This window comes from Mesoplodon bidens (genome assembly GCF_964165515.1).
Source record: "Mesoplodon bidens genome assembly, chromosome: 2".
In the NCBI taxonomy this organism is placed as follows: domain Eukaryota; kingdom Metazoa; phylum Chordata; class Mammalia; order Artiodactyla; family Ziphiidae; genus Mesoplodon; species Mesoplodon bidens.
In genome coordinates this window covers 47,790,883-47,818,465 of record NC_138177.1, presented here as the reverse complement: position 1 = coordinate 47,818,465, position 27,583 = coordinate 47,790,883, and the positions used below count along the sequence as shown (strand labels likewise).

The 27,583-nt window shown below is 50.4% G+C and overlaps 1 protein-coding gene across 5 annotated transcripts in view; it reads right to left on the bottom strand.

The window, feature by feature from the left end:
• The window catches only part of SOX13 (SRY-box transcription factor 13), a 44,869-nt gene extending 29,570 nt beyond the window's left edge, over positions 1–15,299 (bottom strand). For 4 of the 5 annotated variants that reach the window (XM_081225099.1, XM_081225100.1, XM_081225103.1 and 1 more), the window contains exon 1: positions 12,332–12,379. In XM_081225099.1, the coding sequence (XP_081081225.1) occupies positions 12,332–12,345 (14 nt within the window). In that variant the 5' untranslated portion in view covers positions 12,346–12,379. Of the gene's footprint in view, positions 1–12,331; positions 12,380–14,705 lie in introns of those variants that run through there. The other variant, XM_081225101.1, reaches the window with a different exon arrangement.
• Between the last annotated feature and the right edge of the window lie 12,284 nt (positions 15,300–27,583).

Below are 27,583 nucleotides of genomic sequence, written 5' to 3'. Positions count from 1 at the left end.
TAACCCTGAGAAGCCCTCCACCAACCAAAGGTCTCTGCCCTTTGGCACCTTGGCCCCCTGGGGGAACACTGACCCCTTGAAGAATGGCTAACGTAGCTACTTCTAGTCAAAGCCAAACAGTTGGGAGGGGAATGAGGGGAAATCAAGGGAAGAATGAAACCAACTTACGGGAGGAGTGGATGGAGGAAGGGGGCTTGCGTCCAGGAATGGGGACTGGTGATGAGTCCAGGGAAGCGTCGAGGCCAGCCTGGTGGAGGGGGCGCCACGGGTGCTGCTCCTGCCCTCTCCATTGTCTTCCGGGACCCCACACAACAACCTGCACACACAGAGCCCAGGCGCCCGCAGAGCTCTATCTACTGCCCCGATCTCGCAGCCGCGGAGCTAAATTCCACCAGCTCAGCTCTTTTGCAGAGAGGGGGTTGTTTTGCTTGTGCACCATTCTTTCCACGAGGGTGGTCATCTTGCCCACTCCCCCTCTTCTGGGGTCTTCTCCCACACAGCTGCTGTCCTTTTCTCTGTAGGGTTCTTCCCAGGCCCTGCCATCTTGAGAAACTCTATAGTGACTCTGCTCTGAGAGTCACTGCCCTGACCCCATTTCACAGAAAGCAATCTGCAGCCCAAGCCTCAGTGAGCATGATGTGGGAGGGGAGCTCACCCCACTTACTGAAGCCATTTGGGTTCACATGGGGAGGCCATGCCATCCCCACACAGGACTGGGCTCAAACTGGCCCCGTGCTAAAGCTGCCCCGGGTACAGGCCGAGGCACCGAACGGTCAATCATAAAAGTGTTGACCTGGTTGTCTTTCCTGTCCAGCCTCTTGCCATGGCCCTGCGAGTCTCCCCACAACAGTGGAGAACAGTATGTGCTTGGCTGCAGACCTGGTCGTCATAAATTGCTAATAACAGACTCTCAATCTGAAAAACAAAATAATAGAAGGCCTGGCCCTTTCTTTCTGCTCCTCTCATCCCCACCACTATTTCCTGCAAGGCCAAGAAGAGAAAGAAATGCCTCCTTTGGCCACAGTCAGGAGAGAAATCTACTCCTCAGAGGGTCACTTCTCCCCATCAACCTCGTCCTTCACGGGCACAAAAGCTGGGCACCAAGGAGCCTGAACAGGGTATGTCTTTGTTTTCCAAGGTTCCTGCCTGTCTCTAATCTCGATTTATCCTGAGATTTACTGAGCACCTGCTAAATGCCAAACTCTGTGCACCTGCCTGTGAAGGTGCCCTGAGTCACATTCATAGGTGAGGGGGCCGCTGGGGAGCGGCAGGGAGGCCAGGCCTGTGTGTTCAGTGGCGGGGGGCCACCCTCTGTGCTCACCCCAGGGAGGGCGATCAATAGCAGGGCTGACCTAAACCTGACCCTCTGTCTGTGTCGTTTCGCCCCCCCCGCCCCCCCACCCCCATCACCTGCCCTCTGTGAGGAGGATGGGGAGAACAGAATAGAAGTGAGGCCAGACAAGAGTAAAAAGCCAGGAGCAGCCATCTTTGAAAAGAACAATAGTAAAAGGCAAATCCGCCTGGGGATAGATTATAAAATTGTGTTCAGTGTATTCGTCATATGCAAATTACATGTAAACATGTACATGGCCCTTGGAAAAATCCAAGTGTCACTGCTGCTCTTTCTGCCTCTGTCTTACTCAGGTAGTTTCCAGGGCTACCTAGGAAGCTATTTGACCACCTGGCCAGGAGACCCCAGAGGACTGTCCCAGCCCCATCTTCCTGAATCAGCTTCTCTCCCTGACCCCACCTCATCCTAAAGCCACTGGAGAAACGTGAGTACAGAGAAGGAAGAGAAAATGGGGTCATGCCCACGATGGGCACAACCAAGGTAGCAAATGAGGGAGGAGAGGAGGATGGTGGCCTCGCCAAGGCAAACACCCTTCCAGATCTGGACCCGGGATGGGCTCCCTGCAACTGTCAGGAGACGAAACGGACTCCAGGCATTCCTCGATGCCCCTAGCCCGTCCCATCACCAGTTCCTCAAAACCAATGGCAGCATGCCAGGGCAGGAGACCAGGGGACCTTGCAGCAGGATCCTGGAGTGGGTTCCCTCTTGTGCTGCTGCATGGTCAGACATGTCACGTGGATCAGCCTCATCCCTTCAGACCCACAGTCAGCGTGGAACTACGAGGTCCCACCACCCTGTCTCTAAATCTCAATTTCCTCATCCACAAAATGGGGGGCTAGGGGCTTCCCTGGTGGCGCAGTGGTTGAGAGTCCGCCTGCCGATGCAGGGGACGCGGGTTCGTGCCCCGGTCCGGGAAGATCCCACATGCCGCGGAGCGGCTGGGCCCGTGAGCCATGGCCGCTGAGCCTGCGCGTCCGGAGCCTGTGCTCCGCAACGGGAGAGGCCGCCACAGTGAGAGGCCCGCGTACCGCAAAAAAAAAAAAAAAAATGGGGGGCTAGATACTCTCTGCCCTTCCTAACTGACAAGGTTTCATGAGGCACCCCTGAGATGAGCTGCGTGGAGGGAAGCACACCGTGGAGGGCACCACCAGGTACACACGAGGGAGTGTGACTAAGTGTCTGACTCCATATCTGGATTTTGAAACTGCAACAAAAATTACTAGGGTAGCTGTCATCGTCCTCATCTGACTCTATTGCCACAGCAACACAGCATTCTCGTTTTATCCCAGGAGGGGTCCAAATGGTCCTCCCCAAGTTGCGGATGGGAAAAGCAAGATTCTAAGAGGTGAAGTGACAGGCCTGAGGACACACAGTCTAGACCAGGGCCTTGGTTTCCTCTGGTGCCCACTGGCTTCTACTACCCATCGGCCCCTCAAACACCAGCACAGCAGTTGTTAGAGGAAGCCTGGAGGGCTTCACCCCTGTGGGAAAGGCAGGATGTGGAGCCCCACTGCCTGCTGCACAGGGAGCAGCACCTGGACTGGACCGCCGGAGGTCAGCTCCCTCCACTCAGTCCAGCAGGACCAGCTGGTGCCCTGGGAAGGCTGCCAGCTGATCCTTCTGGGTCTTGGGCCTGACTGATGTACCCAGGAAATGGGCAGCCTGGCCCATTACCAGTTTGAAAATCATGGAAGGAAGTAGACAGGCCACTGTTTCCCCCTTACAGATAGAGACCAAGGCCCAGAAAGGTTTATGGCATTGGCAAGACCACACAGAGAGTAACCCTAAGAGCCCCCGTTTACTGGGCAAATGCTATATATCTAGAAAATTCCTCCAATCCCAACCATAACTCTGCCAGAGGGGAGAAGCCATGACCCCAATTTATGCAGCTCAAAGAAATTAGGTAAATGGCCCAATATCAAGATTCAAAATCCAAAAACTTCGAATCCAGAAATTTCTGACTCTAAGACCCCATGGTGTTTTCACCAAACCATCCCGCTTCTCTATAAGTTGAAGAATATTCCAGCGTTACACTGAGTGATTCATAATGTATTGGTGTGGGGAGGAGGAAGAAAGATACTGAGTGACGACCAAAGTTGGCACCTGACCCTGGAACAGACTAGGGATGAGCCCAAACCCCCTGCCGCTCAGGCCCTTTGCAGCCCAGCCCAGTCACTCTCCAGCTGTCGGGCTCACAGACCCTAATGCAGGTGCAAACAGGCGCCTTCACACCTCAGGGCTGCAGCTCACACGGTGCCCATGCCTGGAAGGCCCTTCCTACATTCCTGACCAGAAAACTCCTATACCTCACTCAAAGCCCAGTTCAAATGTTGCCCCTCCTTTATGAATCACTCCCTAATAATCCTAGAAGAGTTGATTGTTCCTCCAGGGCATTCCAGAGCCCTTGGACATCCCTAGTCTCTAGCACTTGACTGGACTGCAATTATTTGTTTACCTGTCTGCTTCCTGCACTCTGGCAAGATTTGAGCCCCTGATACTCTCTCAGGGACAAGGACAATAGCAGAACAATAATGGCCTTCTCTTATGTATCCCTTACTATATACAATAGGCATCTCTTCACACATTTAACCAACATAACAGTCCCATGAGGCAGCGGCTATTATCACCCCTATGTTACAGATGAGGAAACTGAGACACCGAGAGGTTTTAAGTTACTTGCCCAAGACCACACAGGCAGTCTGGCTCCAGTCCGTCTGTCTGTGCGGGTACTATGCTATTCTTCCTTGCCTCCCCATCCCTAGTACAGGGCCTGGCACATGGCAGGTGTTCAGTAAAGGTCTGTTTCGTTAAGGGCTATGGAGGGAAGAGGGTGTTGCTGCACCCCAGCCAACTCCACCCCAAATCCCAGCTGGAATACCTTGGCCCAGGTCTCCCTACTTCTTGCCCCACCTTCCATTACTCCTGACATTTGCTGCTGCTTTTTCTTCTAAAAAGCTCCAGGTCCTTTTCCTGTCTCCCATCCATTTCTTCCTTGGGTGCCCCAGCAGCGGTGAGGGTCTTTCTGTCTTTCCGGTGGGAAACTGAGACCTGCAGAGGCCTCATGGCCAGTGGATTTGTTCAGAGGCACATATCCTGCCTCCAGGGCTCGTGCCTCATAAGGACTGGTTTTACCTCTGCCTCAAGCAAGAAAAAACAAGCACCAAGATGCAGGGGAGTCTGGAGGTCAGCACCTGCCCTTTCCTCATTCCCAGCACCCCCTGGCTGACCTGGCCACTGGTCTCGAGGCTGGGCCTGAGAGGGGGGGAGGGGGCTGCTCCCTGGGGCCGGAGAGGAGGAGACAAGAGGCCCTTTGTTTCCGCAATGCTCCTGAGACACCTGTTCTCCCTCCTGCCTGCCTGCGGCCTCCCTCCCTCCCAGCCAGCCTGTGTGAGGCCTTGTTTATCCTGCCGCCCTGGCAGCCAGACCCAGCCTGCTCCCAGCGTGGGGCTCGGCAGCCCCTGCCAGCACCTGCCTGGTCCTGGAAGCCCCAGAGGCTGCTGGCCAAGCACAATTACCCCGCTGTTGACACAGTTGTTGATTTTCGGGAGGGCAGGGAGGGACAGGAGGGGAGGAGAGAAGCAGCAAAGGCATTTAACGCCAGCCTGGCTAATCTGCAGTTGGTCCTAGCAATCCTGCACCCCATCCCCGCCCCCCGACTCCCACCGCAGCTGCCTGGGAGAGGTTTGGGCTTCCAATCCCTGGGTCACTTGGGCCACACACCACAGGCACCCCCGCACACCCCATGTTTATTAGTGCACCCCAAAACCCATGCTCCCCCATGCTGCCATACACAATTCATAGTCGAACAAGGCTGTCAGGAGCCCTTAGCCACCCTGTCTTTGAGTGCCCACCAATCACCCTCCCCCGCAAAGTCATGATGCCCCAGGGTCCTTGGTGAGGGACAGGACCATTGGATATGCCCTTGGAGACCCAGGTGGGGGCCCTGGAAAACATGGGGGGTACCTGTCCTTACAACCTTCTCTTCTCTCTGACATGCTCTTGACAAGCTATCTCTTCCTCACCCTCCAGGTCATTATGTTTCCTCTTACAGGGAGCCTTTCCTGATGGCCCAAATCCGGTTGTGGGGCCCCTCCCTGATGCTTTGATGCTCCACAGCCCTCCCCCTGCACCTCCCTACCTTCACTTTTGTCAGTGAATATCTAATCTTTATCTTCCTCAAAACTGTGTAAGGGCTGCACTGGTCTCTCTCAGCCCCAGCGTACAGGGCACAGCTTTGAGGAAGGCGCTCCCCTCCTACCTGCTGAGTGAATGGGCAATGGAACAGCCCCCTCGGGCCCAAACACCTACCCCACCTCCACACCCTAGGTTCCCACTTTGACAGTCCCCCCTTGGATTGATAAGGCCTGGTGGCCAGTTAAAAGAGCTTCAAGAATTACCTGTTAACTTGCCACCAGTACATGAATTTAGATTGGTAAATCCGATTAGCCAGTCATCTCTTCAGAGATCAAAGAGCAGGATCTTGAAGGACAAGGGATGAGTGAGTTGGGTGATGGGAGGGGGAGAGAGGAAGGCAGGGACATAGAGAAGACCCAGTGGGTCGCAGGCCAGCAAAGGCGCCTGGGGGAGGGTTACTGTCGGGGGAGGCAGGGCCCTGCCCTCCTCCCCACCTGCCCGCCCCATCTGAGAACTCCTAAACCCAGCCAGCCTTCACTCAGGAGTCAGGAGGTTCGCTGCGCCTGTGGCCAGTTATCCAAACAGGACTCTGACTCCACAAGGAGGGTGGTGGCAGTCAAACGCTCCAGACCCTCTCTAAACTGCCCAACGCACCCATACCCTCGCTCACACCCAAGCCCGCTCCTCAGTTCTGGTTCCCCAAACTCCAGGTCAATCAGCACCTAGAAAGGGGTAACACATAGCCAAAGATCACCTCCAAATTGAGGGTCTCATGCTGAGGCGTATGGACCTAAGGCCAGGCAGAGCTGGTAGAAGAGGAAGGAACTTACTTTGTGAAAACCACAGGGACCTGATGCTCTGAACCAGTTCCAAAAGGGCCAGCATGTACAGCTGTGCAGACTGTGCACTGCACAACTCCAAGAACCTCATTCACCCAGACCTGTATACTTATTCCAACTTGACAGTCACGTTCATCCTTTGACTTCCTCAAGTACCAAAGAGAAAGCTCTTCTGCTACCTACCTCTACCCCAGGCAACATGTGACAGATCCCCTTTCTCTGTTCTCTGCCCTGTTTCCTGGCTCCGGTACCTGTGACAGCTGAGCCCTTCACCCAGACTAAGAGGAGAGGCCTCCCTCTCCCGGCCCCACCAGCCCCAGCTAGAGGACCGCACTGAGTGTCCAGAGCTCTTCCCCGACCCTCTCCACCCTCACCCTGGCTTGGTGGGGGGCGGGGTGACTGCAGTCCCACGCTCACAATGACACAGTGGGAGGAGACTGCATCTCTGTAGAGAGGGAAAGGAGGCTGGAGGGTGATCACCCACTGCCCGCCCTCACCAGGTGGACTGGAATCGAACCCCCAATCTGTGTGAGGCACCAGAGGCTCTGGGAGAACTGAAGCTCAGGGAGGAGGGATGAAAGGAGGCCTCGCTCTGCTCTGCGGGCCTCCTCAGCAGCGCCCCGGCCAGGCTCTCTCTCTCTCTGCCTCCCAGTCCGCTCTCCCGTTGCCTTCCTGACATTGGTCTAATGTCTCCACTGTCCCCTGGGGGCTCTTAGAGGCACAGCCCTGTCCCCTGGGGTCCAGCAGGGGCTGACCAAGGTCTTCAGGGTGTAGGCCCCGCCTGGCCACTTACACACACTTACACGCACATACCCTCCCTCCTCTCCACCGGCCACAGAGAGGAGAGCCGGGCAGCCAGAGAAATGTCAGGGGCTGGAGGAGCCCCTCCCCTCTGCTTTCAACAGCTCCCTGTTCACTCCCCACTCTCCTCTCCCCACTGGCCTCGGACAGCCTGCTTGTACCTGCACACAGGCTTCCTTCCAGTCCCTTCCCAGTAATCTTTTATTTGTCCTTCCCTCCTCACCACCCCCACCCCACCCTTCGAGGGATAAGCCAGGAACCAAAGCCTCACAGGAATGGGTGAATGACTTTAGGCTCCTTCAGAAGTGCTGTGTTTCAGTAGGAGCAAGGTTTCCAGAGCTTCACACCTCACAGTGAGACAGGAAATTCCTCACCCTCCACTCGGGGCTGCAGGGACCTGTCTTGTGTGGCCAGGCAGGGGTTAATTGTTTTGAGTCAGCGTGAGGGCAGCTTAAGCCAAAGCTCACTCCCCTTCCTGCCTCCCCCCAGGTGCCAGAGCCAATGTAGGAGGCCTCTGGGCCCAGTCCCTGGACAGCCCACCCCAGCCCAGAGCCCCCCTCCCAGAGCCCACCTGGGGGATTCATAGGCCTATTCAATGGTCATCCTGAAAGGGTATCAGTCCAGTGTTACAGGCCTTCTTATCATATTCCAACTATTGCCCCTCCTGCCAGGGACCCCTCTTTCTGCAGAATATTCTACTGTTTGGTCAAGCCTTGACTCCCAGTCTTCCAGAGAAGAAACACTGACTACTTTGTCTGTTTCCCTGTCTGGCAATTCTACATATATTTTAAATCCTTTCCATCCTGATTACAAAAGTAATACACATTGTTGTACTACTTTTGGGAACTACAGAAAATAGCAATTAGAAAATATAAGCCGCAATTAAAACAAAACAGAAGTCAACAAAGGGTGGAGGTCTGGGGTAGGCCACCCCCAGCTACTAGAGCTGGGGATGGGTCTGCTTGGCTTGCTACACCCCTTGGACTCTAACTGGCCACCCACCAACGTCTTGGACTTATAAAGAAATCCCCCCACCCTGGCTGCTCCTTCAAATGGCTGGACCTGGGTCGCCGTGGTACCCGCCTCTGTCATCACTCAGCACAGGGCCTGGGATTGGAGCGGGGCACCTCCAGCCCTGCCAAGGAGCAGGACCCAGCCCTGAGGCTCCTACCCGATTTGTGGGGGGAGGGGAAGGGAGGGGAGAGATGGGGACCAAGGCCCTCTGGGAACTAGTTCCCACCCCATCCTGTTCCACAGGCTGCACATTCCATTCTGAGTCAAGCAGGGGGTGGGGACTGGGGGAGGTAAGGCTGAGGGGAGGAGAACAGTCTGGCCTCCTCTGGGGCGAATCCTCCAGGGAGCTCCAGGCCTGGCAGGGATTACAGACCCAAACCACCAGGGGAGAAGGGAGCCTGAGTGTTTCTGCCCCATCTGTGGCCCCTTCCCGTTCCCCTCTCTTCAAGCCAAAACACTGACACTCTACCTCGGACATGTCCCCAGAAGACACAGAGGGACAAGATGGGGAGTAACACTAAACCCTCCCTCCGCCCTGGCCACAATCCCTAGGGCTGCTTATGGGGCTCTGTGCCAAGGCCATTTAAATGCTAAGGCCACTGATGAGGGGAGGGGAGTCTGTTGTGCGTATCAAGAGAACTGAATTCAGATTTGATGGCATGTGTCAGGCTTCCCTGAGTGGCCAAATGAGCCTGGGTAATCATGCTATTTAAGAAAAAAGGTGGCAGCTAGAGATACTGTCCCCACTTCTTCCTTTCTCTCCTCTACCCCCCAACACACCCCTCCCCCCTAAAAACGCTCCCGGCTGGGATCTTCAACCTTTGGGTACAAATCTCAGTCCCTGCTGCTCTCCTATCTTGCCCCCATGTGCACACTCTGAGATGCTGGGCCACATATAGCACATCCTGGGCCATGCCCAGGCCTTGGATTCACCCATTGATGACCTTGGGAGTAGGCAGGGGAAACCCCAGCCACTTCCTCCTCACCTCACAGCCTCTCAGAGTTCTGACCACTGTCACTCTGGACAGAAACCTGCTCCTAGGAGAGCCACAAGGGCCTTCACCATCATAAGGCTTGAGCAGGTCCAGTCTCAGGGGTCTCTGGCTAGACCCATGGATGTAACAGGCACTCGAGCGGAAGTGAATGCCCCATCCACCCAACTCCACCCCTCTCTTAGGAGGGAATTACCATATCACTGCTTCTTAGAGAAAGTATTTGAATTTTTAAAAGGAACAGAGTCACTCCTGATCAGAGAAGCTGGCAGAGGCTGAAGGTGGCCCTGCTGAGCTGGCCTGTAACAAATCTCCTAATTGAGTCTTCCCAAGGAGCTGGAAGGAGGACCAAGGAAGGGGCAGTCACCCAAAGAAGGGGTTCTTTGTCACCCAGCCAAAGAACCCCATCCAGGGCATGCCTTCCTGCTTGGGAGTGGGGAGGAGATATGAAAGTAACCCTCCATGGGTCCTGGTCCCTCGAGTGGTGACAGGCACTGTTACAGCCTTCCTGGCTAACATATCCAGGTTCCAGGAAGAGGACTAGCAAAGGGTGAGGACTGCAGCGAGTTCAGGCAGGAGTGAGCCCTCTTAAGCAAACACAGAGCACAAAAATAATTCCCATTCAAAGCACGATTTACCGTGGGCCTGGCCAGGCCTTCCCAGCACAGAGCCCTTTTCAAACACTCAGCTTCACCCCTGAATAAGGCTGGGGAAGGGGGCGTGTGGGCACAGCTGCATTTGAATTCCACTTTTTCCAGTGGCATCAGCTTCCTGGTGACCTACTCAGGGAGCTGCCCAATAAGGGCCAGTCTCAAAAAGCACCCCCAGAGAAGAGAAAACCTGTGTAGAATCAGGTGTCAGCCCCTCAAGGACAGGAACACCTAGATCCTCTGGAGGAGCAGGCCTCGCTCAAGCAAACACTTGTCTGGCAACAGCAAACCCAGACCCTTACCATTCATGGAGCACTGCTGCGGACTTCATCAGACGTGAGCCTCCCAAATTCTAAGAGATAAGTACTGCTGTTACCCCATTTCATAGATGGGGAAATGGAGGCTCAGAGATGTTATGTGATGAACATCTCTCCTGGCTCTAAATCCTTCGTATTGTATATATCATGTTGCCCTGAATCTGCTAATTATCATAGTAGCAAAATGTTCAGGATGGGGCTCTCCCTATTAGGAGGAGAGATGGAAATAAGGCTGTGGATAAAACTCAAGACATTTCCAAAGCCAAGGCGGCACTGGAAATTGTCTGTCACCATTACTGATCCCAGCATTCCTGACTACAAAATCTGAGCTGGGGGTGGAATGCCCTCTCTAGGCAAGAGCAGTGCATCGTGTTAGGCAACGGTGTGCTAGTGAGACCCATTGGCTCTACCTCTAGAATGATCTCCCATCGGCCCGCCTTATCCGAGTCATCAGCTCAACTCAGAATCAGCCTCCTAGCCAGCCTCTCTTCTTCCATTCCTGCTCCCCTTCAAACTATTCTTTATGTAGTAGCCAAAGCGATGTCTCTTTTTCACATCTTTCCCACTTATAAAAGTAATTCATGACCATTGTAGAAGATTGGAAAAATCAACAGAAGATAAAGGAGAAAATAAAAATCACCCATACGCCCAGTGTCCAGAATTAACCTCTGTAAACACGGAGGCAGCCATCTAGTCTTCCATCTATGTAGGTGCGTGAGGGACGTGCGTGTACGTATCATCATCTTTACAAAATTGGTGCTACAATAGTACCCGTTTTAGATTTTTTAAAACACTTTTTACTATATACATTTTCCAGGCTTGAGCTATTCTTTTTCAACTATGCTTTCTGGTTTGGGTTTTTTTTTTTTGTGGCATAGTTGATACATGCACACGGTACTACATTTGGAAAGGACAAAAGAATCTACATTGAAAACACCATCTTTCCTTCATCTCATCCCTCATCCACCATTCCCCTCCCCTGGGGCAACTCTGATTACCAAATAAGCTGGGTTTTTTTCCTGTGTACCAAATAATCTTTTTTTTTTTTTTTTTTTTTTTTCTGGCTGTGTTGGGTCTCCGTTTCTGTGCGAGGGCTTTCTCCAGTTGCGGAGAGAGGAGGCCACTCTTCATCGCGGTGCGCGGGCCTCTCACTGTCACGGCCTCTCCCGTTGCGGAGCACAGGCTCCAGACGCGCAGGCTCAGCACTTGTGGCTCACGGGCCTTGTTGCTCCGCGGCATGTGGGATCTTCCCAGACCAGGGCTCGAACCCGTGTCCCCTGCATTGGCAGGCAGATTCTCAACCACTGCGCCGCCAGGGAAGCCCCCAAATAATCTTTTAAAATCGTAAAGCAGATCATGTCACTCCCCTCCTTAAAACTCTCCAACGGCTTCCCATGGCCCCGGCCGTAAAAGCCAGGCTCCTAACCAGGTCCCGTGTGACCAGGCTCCGGCCCTCCGGGCTTCTCCAGTCTCCCTCTCCAGCCCCACTGTTACTGCCAACCCTGTTCTGGCTGCAGGGATTTTTCTTTTGCTGTTCCCTCTGCCTGGAATCCCCTTCCTTCAGGTCTTTGTGCAGCTGGCTGCTTCTCATCCTTCAGGCCTGGACTGAGCTAGTCTCTCTCCAGGGCAGGTTTCACTGGCCTCACCATCTAGGATCTGCCCTGCCTGTCCCCACACATACACTGTCTATCGCATCACCGTGTCGTATTTCTGAAAATCACATAGGATCTAATATTGTCTTGCTTACTTCTTTCAAGTTATTTATGGCCGGTCTCCTCCCTCTAGAAAGAAGGCTCTCTGAAGGCAGGCACACTACCCGTCTTGGTCACCCTTGAAGCCCTGCTGCCTAGCACAGGGCCTGGCACACAATAGGAGCTCAACAAATTTCTGTTAAAGGGACGAATGAGGGTGACTGCAATGCTGGTTCTCATCACTGAGAGCCCACCTGTAGGATCTCCAAGCTCCAAGAACCAATCTCCTGGCCATCCTCTCCCATGACTGGGGATGGGCTTAGAGGGTCAGAGAGAAGAGAGAGAGGAGCCCATGGTCCAAGGCAGTGTGGGTGGGCAGCAGCTGCCTGCTCTTCCTCACTGTCACACAGCTTACCCCTTACTTGTGTTGTGCATTTGCAGGGTCCAGGATCAGACAAGGAACTTATGACAAACCCAAATTCCTAGGAAACACTCCAACTGCAAGTGGAAAGTTGAAGGTGAAACTTTTGCCCCTTACTTACCCCAAATCCCACATCCAGTCTGCCCAGGCAGCTGGGATATTCCAGGTTCCCAAGGGAGCCCCGGCAGCAGGCAACACAGATGCCACCTCGGAAGCAGAGCTCCCCCTGGAACAGCCTCAGCCCATCCCACCTGATTCTTCCCCAGGGCCGCAGGCACTGGGGCTCCTCTCTCCATGAATTCACCCAGCCCCAGAGACATAAATGCGCATCCAATCCTGAGCCAGCAGCCCAGGTCAGGACACTCTTGGGGATATGCTTCCTTCCTGGGGCCTGATGTGCACTGAGAACACTACAGTTGGGCCAAGATTTATTTTTAAGAATGAGGAAAAGGAGGGAATAAAATGCCTTTCACAAAAGTTGTAAAGGGAGGGAGGGAGGGAAGAAGAGACGAAGGAGAAAAAGAAAAAAAAAAGATTTCACAAGATGGAACTATACAAGGAGTAGGGAGGTGCTAAAATCAGGAAAGGGTGGGAAGAAGTGTGAGGTTTCTTCCTTCCCAGAAGTGGACAATTATTATAATCGATTAAATGAGCACAACCCCAAAATGCTCTTCTGGGGTCTGTACAAAGCCAGGTAAGTAATAATGGCAATAACAGGTCACATTTCTCCAGCACTTACTATGTGCCAGGTACTGTTGTATGAGCTTCACTTTATTAAGACAACCCCATGAAGTAGGTACTGTTCATATTAAACCCATTTTACAGATGAGCAAGCAGATACAGAGCCGTAAGATTAAACTTCTCAAGGTCATGTCTCCAGTGGCAGTATCTGGGATCCAACGCCAGAGCCCTGTCTCTTAACCCTAAGCTAGGCTTGCAGTGGTCCAACTACCATCCTGGCATTCATACCTTCCAAACCAGTATCCCTTAACTGATCATTAGACGCCAGTTTCAAAGATGTGTGCATAACTCTGACCATGTTGCATAGGGGAAAATCTAGGAAAGTTAAGGGACTCGCCCAAGCTCACACTGTCCATAGACGGGAAATTAGGACCAAAGTATGCTGAACCCCAGCATCTCGAGCGCCACTCCCCAAGGGCGCACAGTAGAAAGCAGGGTCTCTGGAAACTCCGCCCAGAGCCCAGAGCAGCAGCATCTTCTCTGGCTGTCTTTCGCCAGACCCCTTCAAGCGCCAGCGCCAAGGCGCCCTGCCCGGAAATTCCCAGAGTCAAAGCAAACTTCCCAGGAAAACTCCTCGGCTTCCTCCTAGCCCTTGTCACGGAGGCGGCTGCCAAGAGCGCCGCTGGAGTCCTTGCAGCTGCCGTCGGTCCTCCAGGGCTGGAGGCCGCCGCTCGTGCGCTCGGGGTCCTCCCGGAAAGGTCCAGGGCTGAAGTTCAAAATTCACTTCCCGCCCAGGCCCAGCTCGCGGCTCCGCCCGGGACTCTCCGGCAACCCCCACGTCTCTTGCCCTCCCCAGCTCCAGTTAAGTAATGGAGCACCTCCAGACTGGAAGACCAGGCGGGCAGATGGGAGAATCCCGCGGGCGATCCCTGCGCGTCTGGGGACTGGAAGCAGCCGGCGCGCACGTGTGTGTGTACATGTACGTGTGTGTGTGTGTACGTGTACGTGTGTGTGTGTGTGTGTTTACGCACAGAACGCGCGGGGTGGGAAAACAATGGCGAGCCTCTGGGAACAGAGCGACTAGCCCCCCTTCCCACCTCCGTACCTCCCTACCCCCAGGCACATTTGCTTTTGCAGAGAGACAGGGATGAAAAGATTCACCTCCGACATCCAAAGGCAGGAGGTGGAGGGGTGGTAAGAAGAAGGCTAGGGTAGGAGGAGAGAGGGGTTGAAACTGGAGCAGCCGGAGCAGAAAACAAACAGGATGCAGCGCCCGGCTGGTCCGCTGGGAAACGAACCTGGAAGGGTGAGAGGGGCTGCGTGGCTGGCCCCCGGCACCCCACACAACCAGGGCAGGGGTTGATCCGCGCCTCGGTGCGGGCACCGGAGCCCCAAGCCGGATACGCACTGGTCGCCTCGGCTTCCCGCTGGGAAATCCTTGAACTGGGCGCACAGACGGGCTGGTGAGAAAGACCTAGTGCCCCCGGCCGGTGGGCGAGAAGCGGCCGTGGGGGGGGGGGGCACCCCAAGCCCGGCTCCTGTGGTGCGCACACAGACACAGACACCCACGGCCTTACCAGGCTGCCACCCCTCTCCACAAGGACCCGGGTCTGCCCGCGAACAGACGCCACCGCCGGAGTAGTGAGGGGTAGGTGGGGGTCCGTTCCTTTTTGAAAAACTTTGCAAAGGATGGAAACTCGCAGAGAAGAGAGCCGGCGTGTGCCCAGAAACGCGAGGTCGCGAGTGTCAAAACTTCGGAGGGCTGGAGATGGGGGCGCGGCGGCGCGCTCTGGGCACAGAGGGGGCGCACTTACTACTCAGCCGGGCGCTGGGCTCGCGGCTCGCGGCTCCGCGCTCTTGCTACTCCTCCGTCCGGGTCCTCGCGGCTGGCAGCCTGGGCTTCCCGCTCACATTCCCCGGCGACGCTACGAACGGGCGCGCGGGGCTGGGGCAGCTGGGCTGGGAGGAGGCACGCCCCCAGCCGTCGGCCGGAGAGTCGCTCGGGACTCGTGGCGGCCCCGGGTCCGCACCCCACTACTGGCCGCCGTCCGGGGCGGAGAGCTCGGTTCCGGCCGGGCGGCGCCCTCCGCCGAGCCAGGTCGCTCTCTGCACTCTGCCCTCTGCCCTCAGCTCGCGGCCGGTCTCCCTGCCTTCCGCGGTCCTGCTCCCTGACTAGCCGGTTGCTGCGCCGGCCCGCCCGGGTCTCCCGCTCCGCGCTCAGGGCCTCGGCTCGGTCCCAAATCAGGGCCTCGGAGGCTGACCGCTGTGCCCCAGGTTCAGACCCGGACTCGCAGCTCCGGGGCCGGGGTTCCAGAACCCGCACTCATACAGTTAAGTTCCAAGCCGGGACTGGGAGCAGGGCGCTCGTTGCTCGCTGCTGCGAGGCGACTCCACAGCCTCAGAGGAGAAAGAGGGAGGGAGACAGAGAGCTGGCAGGGGGAGGAGAAGGGAGGAGGAGGGAGGAAGGGTGGGGAGATGGAGAAGGAGGGAGGGACGGACGGAGAGTTCCCTCCTCCTCCCTGCAGCCAGGTCCCTCCAGGCATCAACAGCCGGTATCTGTTGGGAAGGAAAGAGCTGAGGTTCCTGGGCGGCGGAGGTGTGTGGAAGTGGAGTGAGGGGATGGAAGGAATAGAAGAAAGAGGTGGATTCTGCCCACTCTCACTGCCCAGGTATGAGGTCGTTATAGAGGATCTTCGCTCCTTAGAGCAAGACCCAAGAAGTTGTCAGTCCAACTCCCAATCTCCTAACCCCTCCAGACAGATAACCTGGATTTAGGGTTTCTTAAAAACCCTGTTTCAGAACGTCCCTTAGGAACCTGATCCCACCTGCAGCTAGACTGCTTCCTGATGTGTCAGACCACTCCCTAGTCCTGTCATTTTGCACTCTCTCAAGTCTTTTATTTTTTTCCCTGACCTGTTCGATATGGCGGGGCGGGGGGTGGGGGGTGATTCCTTTAAATCAATGTATTTATTAAATGGCTATGCCTGGCCCAAATGAGTGCTGGGGACACCAAGATGAATGAGAAATGCCCTGCCCTTTCTGGAAGGAGACAGGTAGTGAACACATGATTGCAGTGAAGTGGAAGAGTGCTGAGATCAGCCAGGCACGTGGGGCATGGAGACCATCACGACCAGCACTAGGGTCTGGGACAGAGATCAGAGTCTTCTTGGGGGAGGTGTCATCTGAACTGCATCTTGGAAAGTAGAGCAGATTAAAGGCGTGGCAACCCTGGATCTGCAAATAACACTGTGCCCACAGTGCAGGTGGCCAGCATCTCAGCAGGTGATGGTCAGCCAGGCTCTAAGACTTTCTGAGGCTTTGGATTTCATCATTCCCCACCACCTTCCTTGGCTAAGTTGTCTTATTCATCTTTTAGGTCTCAGCCCAGATATATACTCTTCCAGAGCCTCTCTTGATGGCCAAATCTGCATCAGGTACCCCACCTATGTATGGGCTCGGGAAGCCCCACAGTCATAGATAGTATATGGTAACTGTTCATTTGTCTGACTCCCCAGTAAGCAGCACAAGGGAAGGGATGTGTCTCTCTGGCTCACTGTTAGATCCCTCGTGTTTAGCCAGGTCTTGGCAAAGAGCAGATCCTTGATAAATATTTGTCGATCAATTGGTTGATTGAAGGGAATCAATCAGTCACTGAGGAATTCTAAGCAGGGCCTCTGATGAGATCAGTCTAACTGAAGGCAGGGAGGTCAGTGACCAGACAATGGCGGTAACCAGGGTAAAAATAATGTGGGCCTGAGCTGGGGGTAAGGAAGATGGAAAGGAGGAAACAGGTGGGGGTAAGGAGACGAGGGAAGTCAACATTAACTCTTCAGAGTCCGGCTTTTGGACAACTGTGGATGAAACCCTTTCAGAAACTATGAAGCCAGGTGCCAGCAAGTCTTTCCTCCTCCCAGCCAGCATACCTGTGTTTTCCATAGGTCAGGCTGTTTTCTCTGGCCCCTGATCAGCTTCAATGGGCAGTCTCATTGTGGATCCCTCCTTGTAGCTATCCTTAGCTGTGGCAAATTGAGACAGGAAGAAAGGAGAGATGGGAAGTGGGCTTTCCTCTCTCCAATATCCCCACCTACTATATCTTACTTCATTGGTGTCCACCCTTCCCAATCACTGCCACTTGAATTGGGATCTTTATAGTACCTGCCTACTGTGTCTTAGGCACAGTACTATTTTCATATATAACATCTATTTGTACCTTATCCCAGCTCTGTGAGGGTGGTATCATTATCCGCATTTAGGTAAGAAAAATGAAGCTCAAAGTCATAGCCAGTAAGTGATGGGAGGAAGTTATTTGACTCTGGAGATTCTAGGTCTTTCTATACTACCGCACTGTTTCCTGGGAACACCAATCAAACTTACACATTTAACCACTCCCTCCTTAAAACACTTCAGGATTCCACACTCTCCTGAATTTCTTCTGACCTCGCTGGTTGCCCTTTCTCAGCCTCCCTTGTTTATATTTATTCCCCCACCGTTGTCTCCAGGTGGGTGTGTCCTGTGGGCTCTCCTGTACCCCATTTTCCTTTCTGTCTACTTTCTCTCCCTGGGTGAAATTTTAACTGTTTCCATAACTTTAAATACAAATGAGGCACTGATGATTCTCCCAATTCTTTATTTAAGTCTCCAGGATTGTCTAATGTACTTTGGACCCATGTATCCAACCATACCCTTGACATTTCTACCCAAGGACTCACAGACATCCTAAACTTAACATGTTCAGAATTGAGCCTATAACCACCCCCCTAAGCCTGTTTATATCCTGCACCATCTTTCCCATCTCAGCAAATCGTACCACCTACCCAGTGGCTTGAGCCTAAAACCTAGGAGTCATCTTTGATTCCTTCTTTCTGTTCTAATCTACTTAGTGAGTGCTGTTGATCTGTCTCCAAAAATATATTCCAATCCATCTACTTCTCTGTCTTCACTGTCCCCACCCTAGCCCAGACCATCATCATCTCTCAGCTAGACTACCACAGCCTTGCTGCTTCTGAGAACTGAGACTACTTGCAGCCACATAATTTAACTAAGGCTGCTTACATTGACGTGACTTTAATATTTGTTCCAGAAATTTCTTGCCCGGGAAGATAAGACTGTAAACCAGTAAATAACTTCATTATTTGCCTCAGGAACTTCCTGAAAATCAATTTATCTGAACAATAGACTGCTCAAACAGCCCCCTTCTCAGGACAATAGTTTGTTTAACATGGCGAACCACTAGCTTATCAAACAATTGTTTATTTTTCAAGACCCTCCCCTTGCTGTGTCCTCCAATCCTGAATGGTAATCTCACAAAATTTGCCCAATCCCCATATTAAAGTATCAGCCTTAAACCAGACCTCAAACCCTATAAATATCTCTTTACCTGGAAAGTGCCTCCCCAAACCCTGCCCTTCCCAGAGTGGCTCCATTTCATTCTCTGCTCTCAACACAAATGTCCTTTCCTTCATCTTTCCTCCTTCCCCACCTACAGTCATCCCCTACCCCCATCTCCCACCTTTATTCTTCTAGGCCCCATTTGCCGCCTTCATATCACTTACAACAATTGATATTTACTCATTTTATCGGTTTTCTGTTTTCTTGTGCTTTTCTGTTTCCACTTTAGATTGTAGGCTCTGTGAGGGAAGAAACTTGTCTGCTCTACTTTCCATTTAATTTCCAGAGCCCATAGGAGATGCTCAAAATATATTTGCTGAAGGAATGACTTTGATTGGCTTCAGTGGGTGTGGTCTCCAATCCACTTCGTGTGGTGGCAAACCTGCTCCTGAGACACTGGTGGGGGCTGCAGTGTCCGGGGTTGCTGAGGTTCTCCACACTGCTTTAACCTCCAAGGTTAGAGACAAAGTGTAAAATGCAAATGCATGTTGGAGAAGTATAAAAGGATTAAATTCACAGAATCTTGTGAATTGCTTTCCTCGCTGTTACAGGAGCAGGGCCTGGGGGAGAAGCTCCAGGAGAGGAAGTGAGCTGAGAGTACATGGAAATCCCTGTCTGGCTGCTTTGCCTGAAGCCCTTCCTGTTTCCCCGCAAGACCACCGGCACCTCCCAAGGGCCATTTTCTCTGTGCAGCCTAGAGGAGGGAGCTTGTAGCTTGGGTCGGGTCAGGGTAGGCCCAGCCCAGCAGAGCTTGTCTGGGCACCAGCTCTTCCTCCTACTGACCGAGGAAGTGCTTTTCTAGATCCCTATAGTCAGACATTTGAGTCAGGAGTGAATCAGGGGTATTCGCTCAGGTGGGCCTCGGCTTTCAGAGAAGGCACTCCCTTCCAGCTGACGCTGGTGGGCCTCTAACTCAGTTTAACCCAAGTTTTTCCAGAGAGTCGTCCTCAGTCTTGATTAGTATGGAAGCTGATCAGGAAGATAACAGGTGGATTCATAGAATGTTTCATTTGCCTATCGGAATCTGAGAATATAAGATCTGGAAGGAATCAGCCTCCCAGAACCATCTCCTCCGGTCCTCTCTTTGTGCACAGAAAGGAGAGGTACCCAGGCTGGTACTTTATACATATGATCTCCTGTTTTTTGTTTTTTTTTTAATTTTTATTTATTTATTTGGCTGCGCCAGGTCTTAGTTGTAGCATGCGGGATCTTCACCGTGGCATGCGGTATCTTCAGTTGTGGTGTGAGAACTCTTAGTTGTGGCATGCATATGGGATCTAGTTTCCTGACCAGGGTTTGAACCTGGGCCCCTGCATCGGAAGCGCGGAGCCTTAGCCAGTGGACCACCAGGGAAGTCTCACGTGATCTCCTTTAATCTCTCAACAACTCTGTGAAGATGGGAACAGTTCCACTTTACAGATAAGGACAATGATACTCAGAGTGAGGAAGGGAAGTTTCCAAGACCACATAATGAAGGGGCAAGAGTTGACATTTGAATCCAAGTTTCTGGCCCTCAAATCCATGCTTTTTCTACTCTACCACCTTGCTTCACTTCTTATGGGGTCCTTAGACTCTGAACCATACAAACTAACACTTGAGTATTATTTAACAGCCTAGATTCTAGCTTAGACCCTAGAAGTAGAAACAGCTCTTTGCTTCTTACGTGACGGTCAGCCTCTTGTCCCCCAAGTGGAGGACTTTCTCCCAAGGAAGGACAGAGGTCTCAACACATACCACCACCACCACCCCCAACACAACTGCATGTGTGCACACACAGGGACCCCACTCAGTGCGTGTGCTCTTGAGTGCGCTAGTGCTGATGACTTGAGTCCTTTACATATACAAACACATGCACACACACACGCACGTGCGTGCTTCTAAAACATCTTTGCTCTATCCTTCACATGTGTAGCTACTATGGGGAATCGAGCAGGGGGAAGAGGGCTGGAGTAGTCATTCTCACCTCCAGAACTAGCACGCATTCTCTCTGTAAATTTAATTACCAGTAGTCCTAAATGCTGGGGATAAAAAGCAGGCCATATGTCTCAATGGTCAACTTGGAATGGGTGCAGTGCAATGACAGCCACCTCCCTCTGAGAGGGCACCTGCCACACACACACACACACACACACACACGCATGCATGCACGCACGCACACACACACATGCACGTACACACAATGGTTGTTTTTTTCTTCTCTCTTTCTATTCTTTCCCATCCCCTCCTTCAGAGGGGGGCCATTGGGCCCCACCTGAAAAGGCAGCTGATTGAGGGACGGAGTGAAAGAGGTAAAGAGGGTGTCCGCTTCCCAGAAGCCTGGGCAAGTTAGAAAATCCTGCTGCAGCCTTCTCCTCTTCACCTCCACCCCACCCCGGGGCTTACACTGCCCCACCCCCACCCCTAACTTTTTTTTTTAACTCTCTTTCCTGTCTTGAGGAGACCTAGATCCTCATCCTGGGAGGGACTGGCAACAATTAACAAAGGCACCATGGAGTAAAGACAATTAACAATCCAGAAAAGAGGGGAAAGAGAGGCTTTGTTCTGGTCTCCATGGCAACGGGGGGGAGGAGGGAGGAGGAGGAGGAGAAGGGCCATCCAGAGAGGCTGATACTTTCACTTTCCTTTCATCCCTCCCCTCTCCCGCCCCCTTGGGTTTCTGCCGGGGAGACTGAGGGGATTTTGAAGAGAACAGGGCTAGGACAGGCCAAGTCTGCAGGCTGCAGATTCGAGGTGGGTGACTGAGGCTCGTGCCCCAGCTGAGGACTCACTGAGGAATCGAGGCCGGAGGGACAGCCTTGGACCTGAAGCAAAGGCGTCCTCCCTTCCTCCTCCTTCTCTGAAGGGTTTATCTTGTGCTAAGAACTGTACCCAAAGTCTCTGTTCCCGACAGCTCGTGGCCAAAAAGAGCTTGGGTGGCTTGTGCTTCCTTCCTCGTCAGAGCACAGTGGGAAGTGGGGCGAGGGGCAGGACTGGCCGCCACAAATTACAGGGCCCACTGCAAAATGACGCGTGGCGTCTTTGTTTCAAAGTATTAAGAATTCAAGATGGCGATAGCAGAGCATTAAATCAAGCACAGGGCATGTATGGCTGCACAGGTTGAAGGCCCTGGAAGCTGGCCCTGTCAGAAGGCAGCCTGGGGGCTGGGCTCTGCCTGCCCGCTCAGTGAATGTGCGTGTTGAGGGGGGAGGGAGAGAACACTTGGGAGCAAGTCTTTCCTTCCTGGATTTCTATTTCCTCATCCATTAACGAGGAGATTGAACTAGCTGATCTGGGCTAGGTCATCTGTGAGTCAGGGCTTCCTCTTCCCCAGGAGAAGGACTTTCCAGGCTTCTCTCCACTGCACACAGTTCTGAGCTCCACCTCAGAGAGAAACCAAGTACAGAACACTCATTCCTAAGAGTGGGGTGTTCCCGTGCCCAGCTCTCCAAGGCTTCCCTGCTTGGAAAAGGTAGAAGACAATGATGTACAAGCACCAAAACCCAGCTGGAGATCATTGCTGTGGGTTTGCAGGGAATTAGAAGGCACCTTCCATATCACAAGGTGTTTGTAGCCAGAGCAGAAGTGTCTTGGCAGGAGAAGCTAGGCACACCAGCCCAGCCTTGTGGGTGGTCCTCTCCGTTAGGCACAGGAGACTGGCTGCCAGGACGTTTCTTGCTCCCAGCAGCCCTAATGTCATGAGACAAAATGGGTCAGGGACTCCAGAGTCTTATCCTTCTCGGGCTCAGCCTTACTGCCCTGTGGGTTCAAGTGAAATGAAGAATATTAATCAGAAATCCAAATCAAGGAGAAAAAAATTCAGCTCCTTCAGAGGCCCCAAACTAGGCAAAAAGTCAAAGATTCTGCTCTCTGCTTTTATCTCTCTGCCTGGAGGGTATCCTCCCAGGAACTCCTTTTAGGGATGCTATTATGGGCCCTTCCCCAGATTCGTATATCCTAGCCTGTAATACTTCAGAATGTGACATATTTGGAGACAGGGTCTTTACAGAGGCAATTAAGTTAAAATGGAGTAATTAGGGTGAGCCCTAATCCAATAGGACTGTTGTCTTTATAAGAAGAGGAAATTTGCATGCAGACACACACAGAGGAAAGACAAGGAGAAGATGGCCACCTCCAAGCCAGGGAGAGAGGGCTGAGACAGATCCTTCCCTTGTGGCCCTCAGAAGGAACCAACTCTGCCAACACCTTGATTGTGGACTTCTAGGCTCCAGAACTGTGAGAAAATAAACTTCTGCTGTTTAAGCCGCCCACTCTGTGGTACTTTGTTAGACCAGCCCTAGCAAGTTACTATGGATGCTTAGGGGTTGGGAGGTCTGCACAACCTTGAGGCTGCCTGGACTCAGAGAATGAGTCTGCATGAAGGGGAAGGCTTTTGCACTTGCACTGCAGCACTATTTTAACTTGAAACAAAACTGATATATTACTCTCTTCCCTCATAGACCAGTCTTTTAAATTTTTTATTTCTTCTGGTATTGGTTTAACACGTTTTATTGTTTTTAATCCCTTTAGTCTTTTATTTTTCTGGTTTTAATGATTTTACTTATCTCAGTCATTTTTAATCTCTGTTTTTTCTTTCTTCTAGATATTTTATACTCTTTTCTTTTATCTCATCTTATCTTCTAGACTTATTGTTATTGAATTATCTTTTTATTTTCCATCTTCTATTTCTAACCTTTGCCTTACTGTGTCTTTGTTCCATCTTTTAATTTGTTTATAGTTTATTTGGTTTGTTTTTAGTTCATATTATCACTTTGCCTGCTGCCTTTTTTTAGAACTGGTCTTACCATCTTTTTATTTCTTCTTAGTTTACTTTATCTTTTTATTGACTGTTGTATTATCTTCCATGTTTTACTGTTTTCGATTCTCTCAGCTTATTAAATGCCGAGGGTGGAAACACAGCCCTCAGGGGAGAGCTGGGAGGCTAACCCAGCCCCCAAGCTGAGGAGGCTGGAGGCTCTACCTCCTTGAGCTGACCCTACCAGCAATTCCCAATAGATGCCCAGTTTGCTCCAAAGCTGGCTCCTCCCATCTATAAGAATTAATCTGTGTAATATAAGAGACCTTGGGAAAAAATTCTCCCCGGAAGATATCAGGTTTGCTTATAGTAATAGCACATTAGAACTGTTGGAAGAGCCTAGCTTTCTCACAGCAGATGCCATCAGACTGCTCCATGTGCACTGCCTCATCTAACACTTAACCATCACTACATGTAAAGAAACCACACTATTTGTAAGGGTGGCTGTGGTGGGTAGGAATTTTGCTTCGGGAAGGAATCCCAGCACAACTCCTCAGGTTTTTAATTTTGACAAGAAACCAAGTTCTCTGGATCCTTGCAACAAAAGTCCTTGGGAAGAGGCACAGTGGAGGGTCTTCTGAAGTCCTTACATCTTAGCTGCCTCTCATTCATTCATGTATTTGATAAATATTGAGACCCTACTATGTGCATGAACTGTGTGCTAGGCAATGATGACAAAGTGAAGAGCAAAAAGAACTAGGCTCCTTGCCGTCATTAAGTTTATAGTCTAATAAAAGTATCTTTTCCTATGACTAATCTGATTTGCCCTGCTTCCATGCAAGATGAAAAGAGGTTATTGTGTCAGAGACTGCTAGTTGTCCCACAAGATGTTTTTCTCTTCTAGAATAATACAAGTTTTTGCTGAGAAACTGACTGCCAATCAAAAGGCTGCATTTCCTAGTCTCCCTTGCAGCTAAACATGGCCATGTGCCTAGGTTCTGCCCTATAGGACCTAAGCAGAAGTGATAATACAACTTCCTGGTGCTGCCCTATAGGACCCACACAAAGTAATACATGCAACTCTCTGGTCATGTCCTTAACAAGAAAGGAAGTAATCTGCCCATTCTTTCTCCTTTATGGTGGCAGGAGCTGTACTAGGTATCTCAGGTCATGAGATGGGGCATTAAAAAAGGAGCCTGGGTCTCTGATACTACAGAGCCCCCATGAAGCTCTGTACAGCTTATTTTTGGAAAATTACAGGAGAGACTAATAAACCGAGACACTGTGACACTGGCCTTTTGTTACAGTAGCTGAATCGGTTCTCTTTAGCATGTAGGTCTCCCCCAAAACTTTCACTTCTTTTGAGGGGAGCCTGGAATCATGTCCTTCTGAGAAGTTTCAGAGAAGAGTTAGATATATCCCTGCTGGGTTGCTCCTGTAGGCAGGAAAGAGAACCTTTCCTTGTCACCAGGGTGCATGAGGGTGGATGAGCTGCCACATTTCATGACTGTACAAGCCTCCTCGCTGTGTTCTGTTTTCTTGAGTCCTGGAAAAGTAAGCTAGGTCTTAGCTCTTGTTCCCACTTTAAAAATCCTTTTCATGAAAAAACTATGCAAACAGAAGAACCTATTCTATTAAAAACTATCTTTCATCAGAGGAATCTACACCAGTGACCATACTGACCCCACCCCTCTACCAGCAATGTGATTCCTCTCCAAATTTTCTACTGTTGGCTTAGAACTCCAAGTTGGCCCTTAAAATGGTTACTTTCATGCTCCCCAGTCACACTTTCAGTTACTTCTTCAGCTGTTAGAGCTCCCTGCCATCAGCCCGGCCCTTTTCCGACAGACAGAGGCTTCTGTGAAAGCCTGCAGATTCTTCCACCACTGAAGCTCAGTAGAATCCTAACACTATGAATTTAGTCTTGCTTCTACTCAATCAGGTGACAGTAACTCCTTGTATTTGTCTGCTCAGGCTACTGTAACAAGATGCTGTAGACTGGGTGGCCTAAACAACAGAAATTCATTCCTCACAATTCTGGAGGCTAGAAGTCCAAGGTCTAGGTGCCAGCCGATTGAATTCCCAATGAGAACTCTCTTCCTGGCTTGTAGGCTGCTGACTTCTCCCTGTATTTGTACTTGGTGAAGAGAGAGAGCTTTCATCTCTCTTCTCTTCCTCTTCTTATAAGAACACTAATTCCCATCATGGAGGCTTACCCTCATGATCTCATCTAGACCTAATTACCTCCCAAAGGTCTCACATCCAAATCACACTGGGGGATTAGAGCTGCAACATGTGTGTTCTGGGGGGACACAAACATTCAGTCCATAATACCCCTCATCCCCACTCCTTTCTGTCTTCAGTTCTTAAGATAAATAAATTGAGTCATAATCCTGTATAATTCTAAACTATCAAAGGATAATAGTTACATCCTTCCAGAAGATTCCTTGAAGTTGCCTCCTAATATCTAAAGTAGTTCCCCCAGCACGGGGCTGGATAGGTTTCTCAGTAAAAACTCCTATTACTTTTTTTTTCCTTCCAGTTTTATTGAGATACAATTGACATACAGCACTTATAAGTTTACAGTGTACAGCATAATGATTTGACTTACATATGCCGTGAAATGATTACCACAAAATGTATTGAACATCCATCATCTCATATAGATACAAAATTAAAGAAACAAAAAAAGTTTTTTTTCTTGTGATGAGAACTCCTAGGATTTACTCTCAAGAATTTCATATATGACATACAGCAGTGTGGGTTGTATTTATCATGCTGTATATTATATCCCTCGTACTTATTTGTCTTATAAGTAGAAGTTCCTACCATTTGACCACTTTCATCCAATTCCCCCTCCAGCCACCCCTGCCTCTGGTAACCACAAATCTGTTCTCTTTTTCTATGAATTTGTTTGCTTTTTAAAAAAATTTTTATTGGAGTATAGTTTATTTACAATGTTGTGTTAGATTCAGGTGTACAGCAAACTGAATCAGTTATACATATACATATACCCATTTCTTTTTTTAGATTCTTTTCCCTTATAGGCCATTGCAGAATATTGAGTTGTGTTCCCTGTGCTATATAGTAGGTTCTTATTAGTTATCTATTTTATATATAGTAGTGTATATAAGTCAATCCAATCTCCCAATTTATCCCTCTGCTCCGGCCTTTTTTTTTTTGCAGTATAATTGACGACCTTCAACACTATGTTAGTTCCTGTAACACAACATAGCATAGTGATTTAGTATTTCTATACATTTCAAAATTATCACCATGATAAGTCTAGTTACAATATGTCACTATAACAAAGGTAATACATAGTTATGTACTATATTCCCCACACTGTACATAGCAATATATATATATATGATTATTTTAAGTTGCTGATCTCTTAAATTCAAACACACTTTAACAACCCTCCATTTTTATTCCTCCCACCCCCATCACATTTAATGTTTTTGACATCATATTTTACATCTTTTTGTTTTGTGTATCCCCTAACTACTTCTTGTGGATATAGCTGATTTTACTGTTTTTGTCTTTTAATCTTCCTACTAGCTTTATACATGGCTGACTTATACTACCTTTACTGTATATTAGCCTTTACCAATGAGATTGTTCCATTTGTAATTTTCATGTTTCTCATGGCCTTTTCTTTTTTGGTTAGAGAGGTCCCTTTAACATTTCTTGTGAAGCTGATTTGGTGGTGCTGAACTCTTTTAGCTTTTGCTTGTCTGTAAAACTTCTGATTTCTCCATCAAATCTGAATGAAAGTCCTGCCTGGTAGACCATTCTTGGTTGTAGGTTTTTCCCTTTCGTCACTTTAAATATATCCTACCACTCCCTTCTGACCTGCAGAGTTTCTGCTGAAAAGTCACCTGATAGTTTCCCTTGTATGTAACTTGTTGCTTTTCTCTTGCCACTTTTAATATTCTCTCTTTATCTTTAATTTTTTTTTCATTTTTAATTACAGTGTGTCTTGATGTGGTCCTCTTTGGGCTGACCCTATTTGGGAAACTCTGTGCTTCCTGGACCTGGATGTTTCATTTCCCAGATTAGGGAAGTTTTCAGCTATTATGTCTTCAGATATGCTCTCTGTCCCTTTCTTTCTCTCTTCTCCTTCTGGGACCTCTGTAATGTGAATATTAGTGTGCATGATATTGTCCCAGAGGTCTCTTAAACCGTCCTCATTTCTTTTTATTCCTTTTTTTCATTTTCCTGTTCAGCTTCAGTGATTTCCACTTACTGTGACTTCCAGCTTGCTGATCTGTTCCTCTGTATCATTTAATCTACTGTTGATTACTTCTAGTGTATTTTAAATTTCAGTTATTGTATTCTTCATCTCTGTTTGGTTCTTTTTTTATATTTTCTAACTCAGTTAAAAACTTCTAACTTCTCACTCTGTTTATCCATTCTTTTCCCAAGTTCTTTGAACATCTTTGCAGTCATTACCTCAAACTCTCTATTGAGTAGATTGCCTATTTCCACTTCACTTAGTTCTTCTTCTGGGGTTTTACCTTGTTCTTTAATTTGGAAGATATTCCTGTCACCTCATTTTGCCTAATTTGC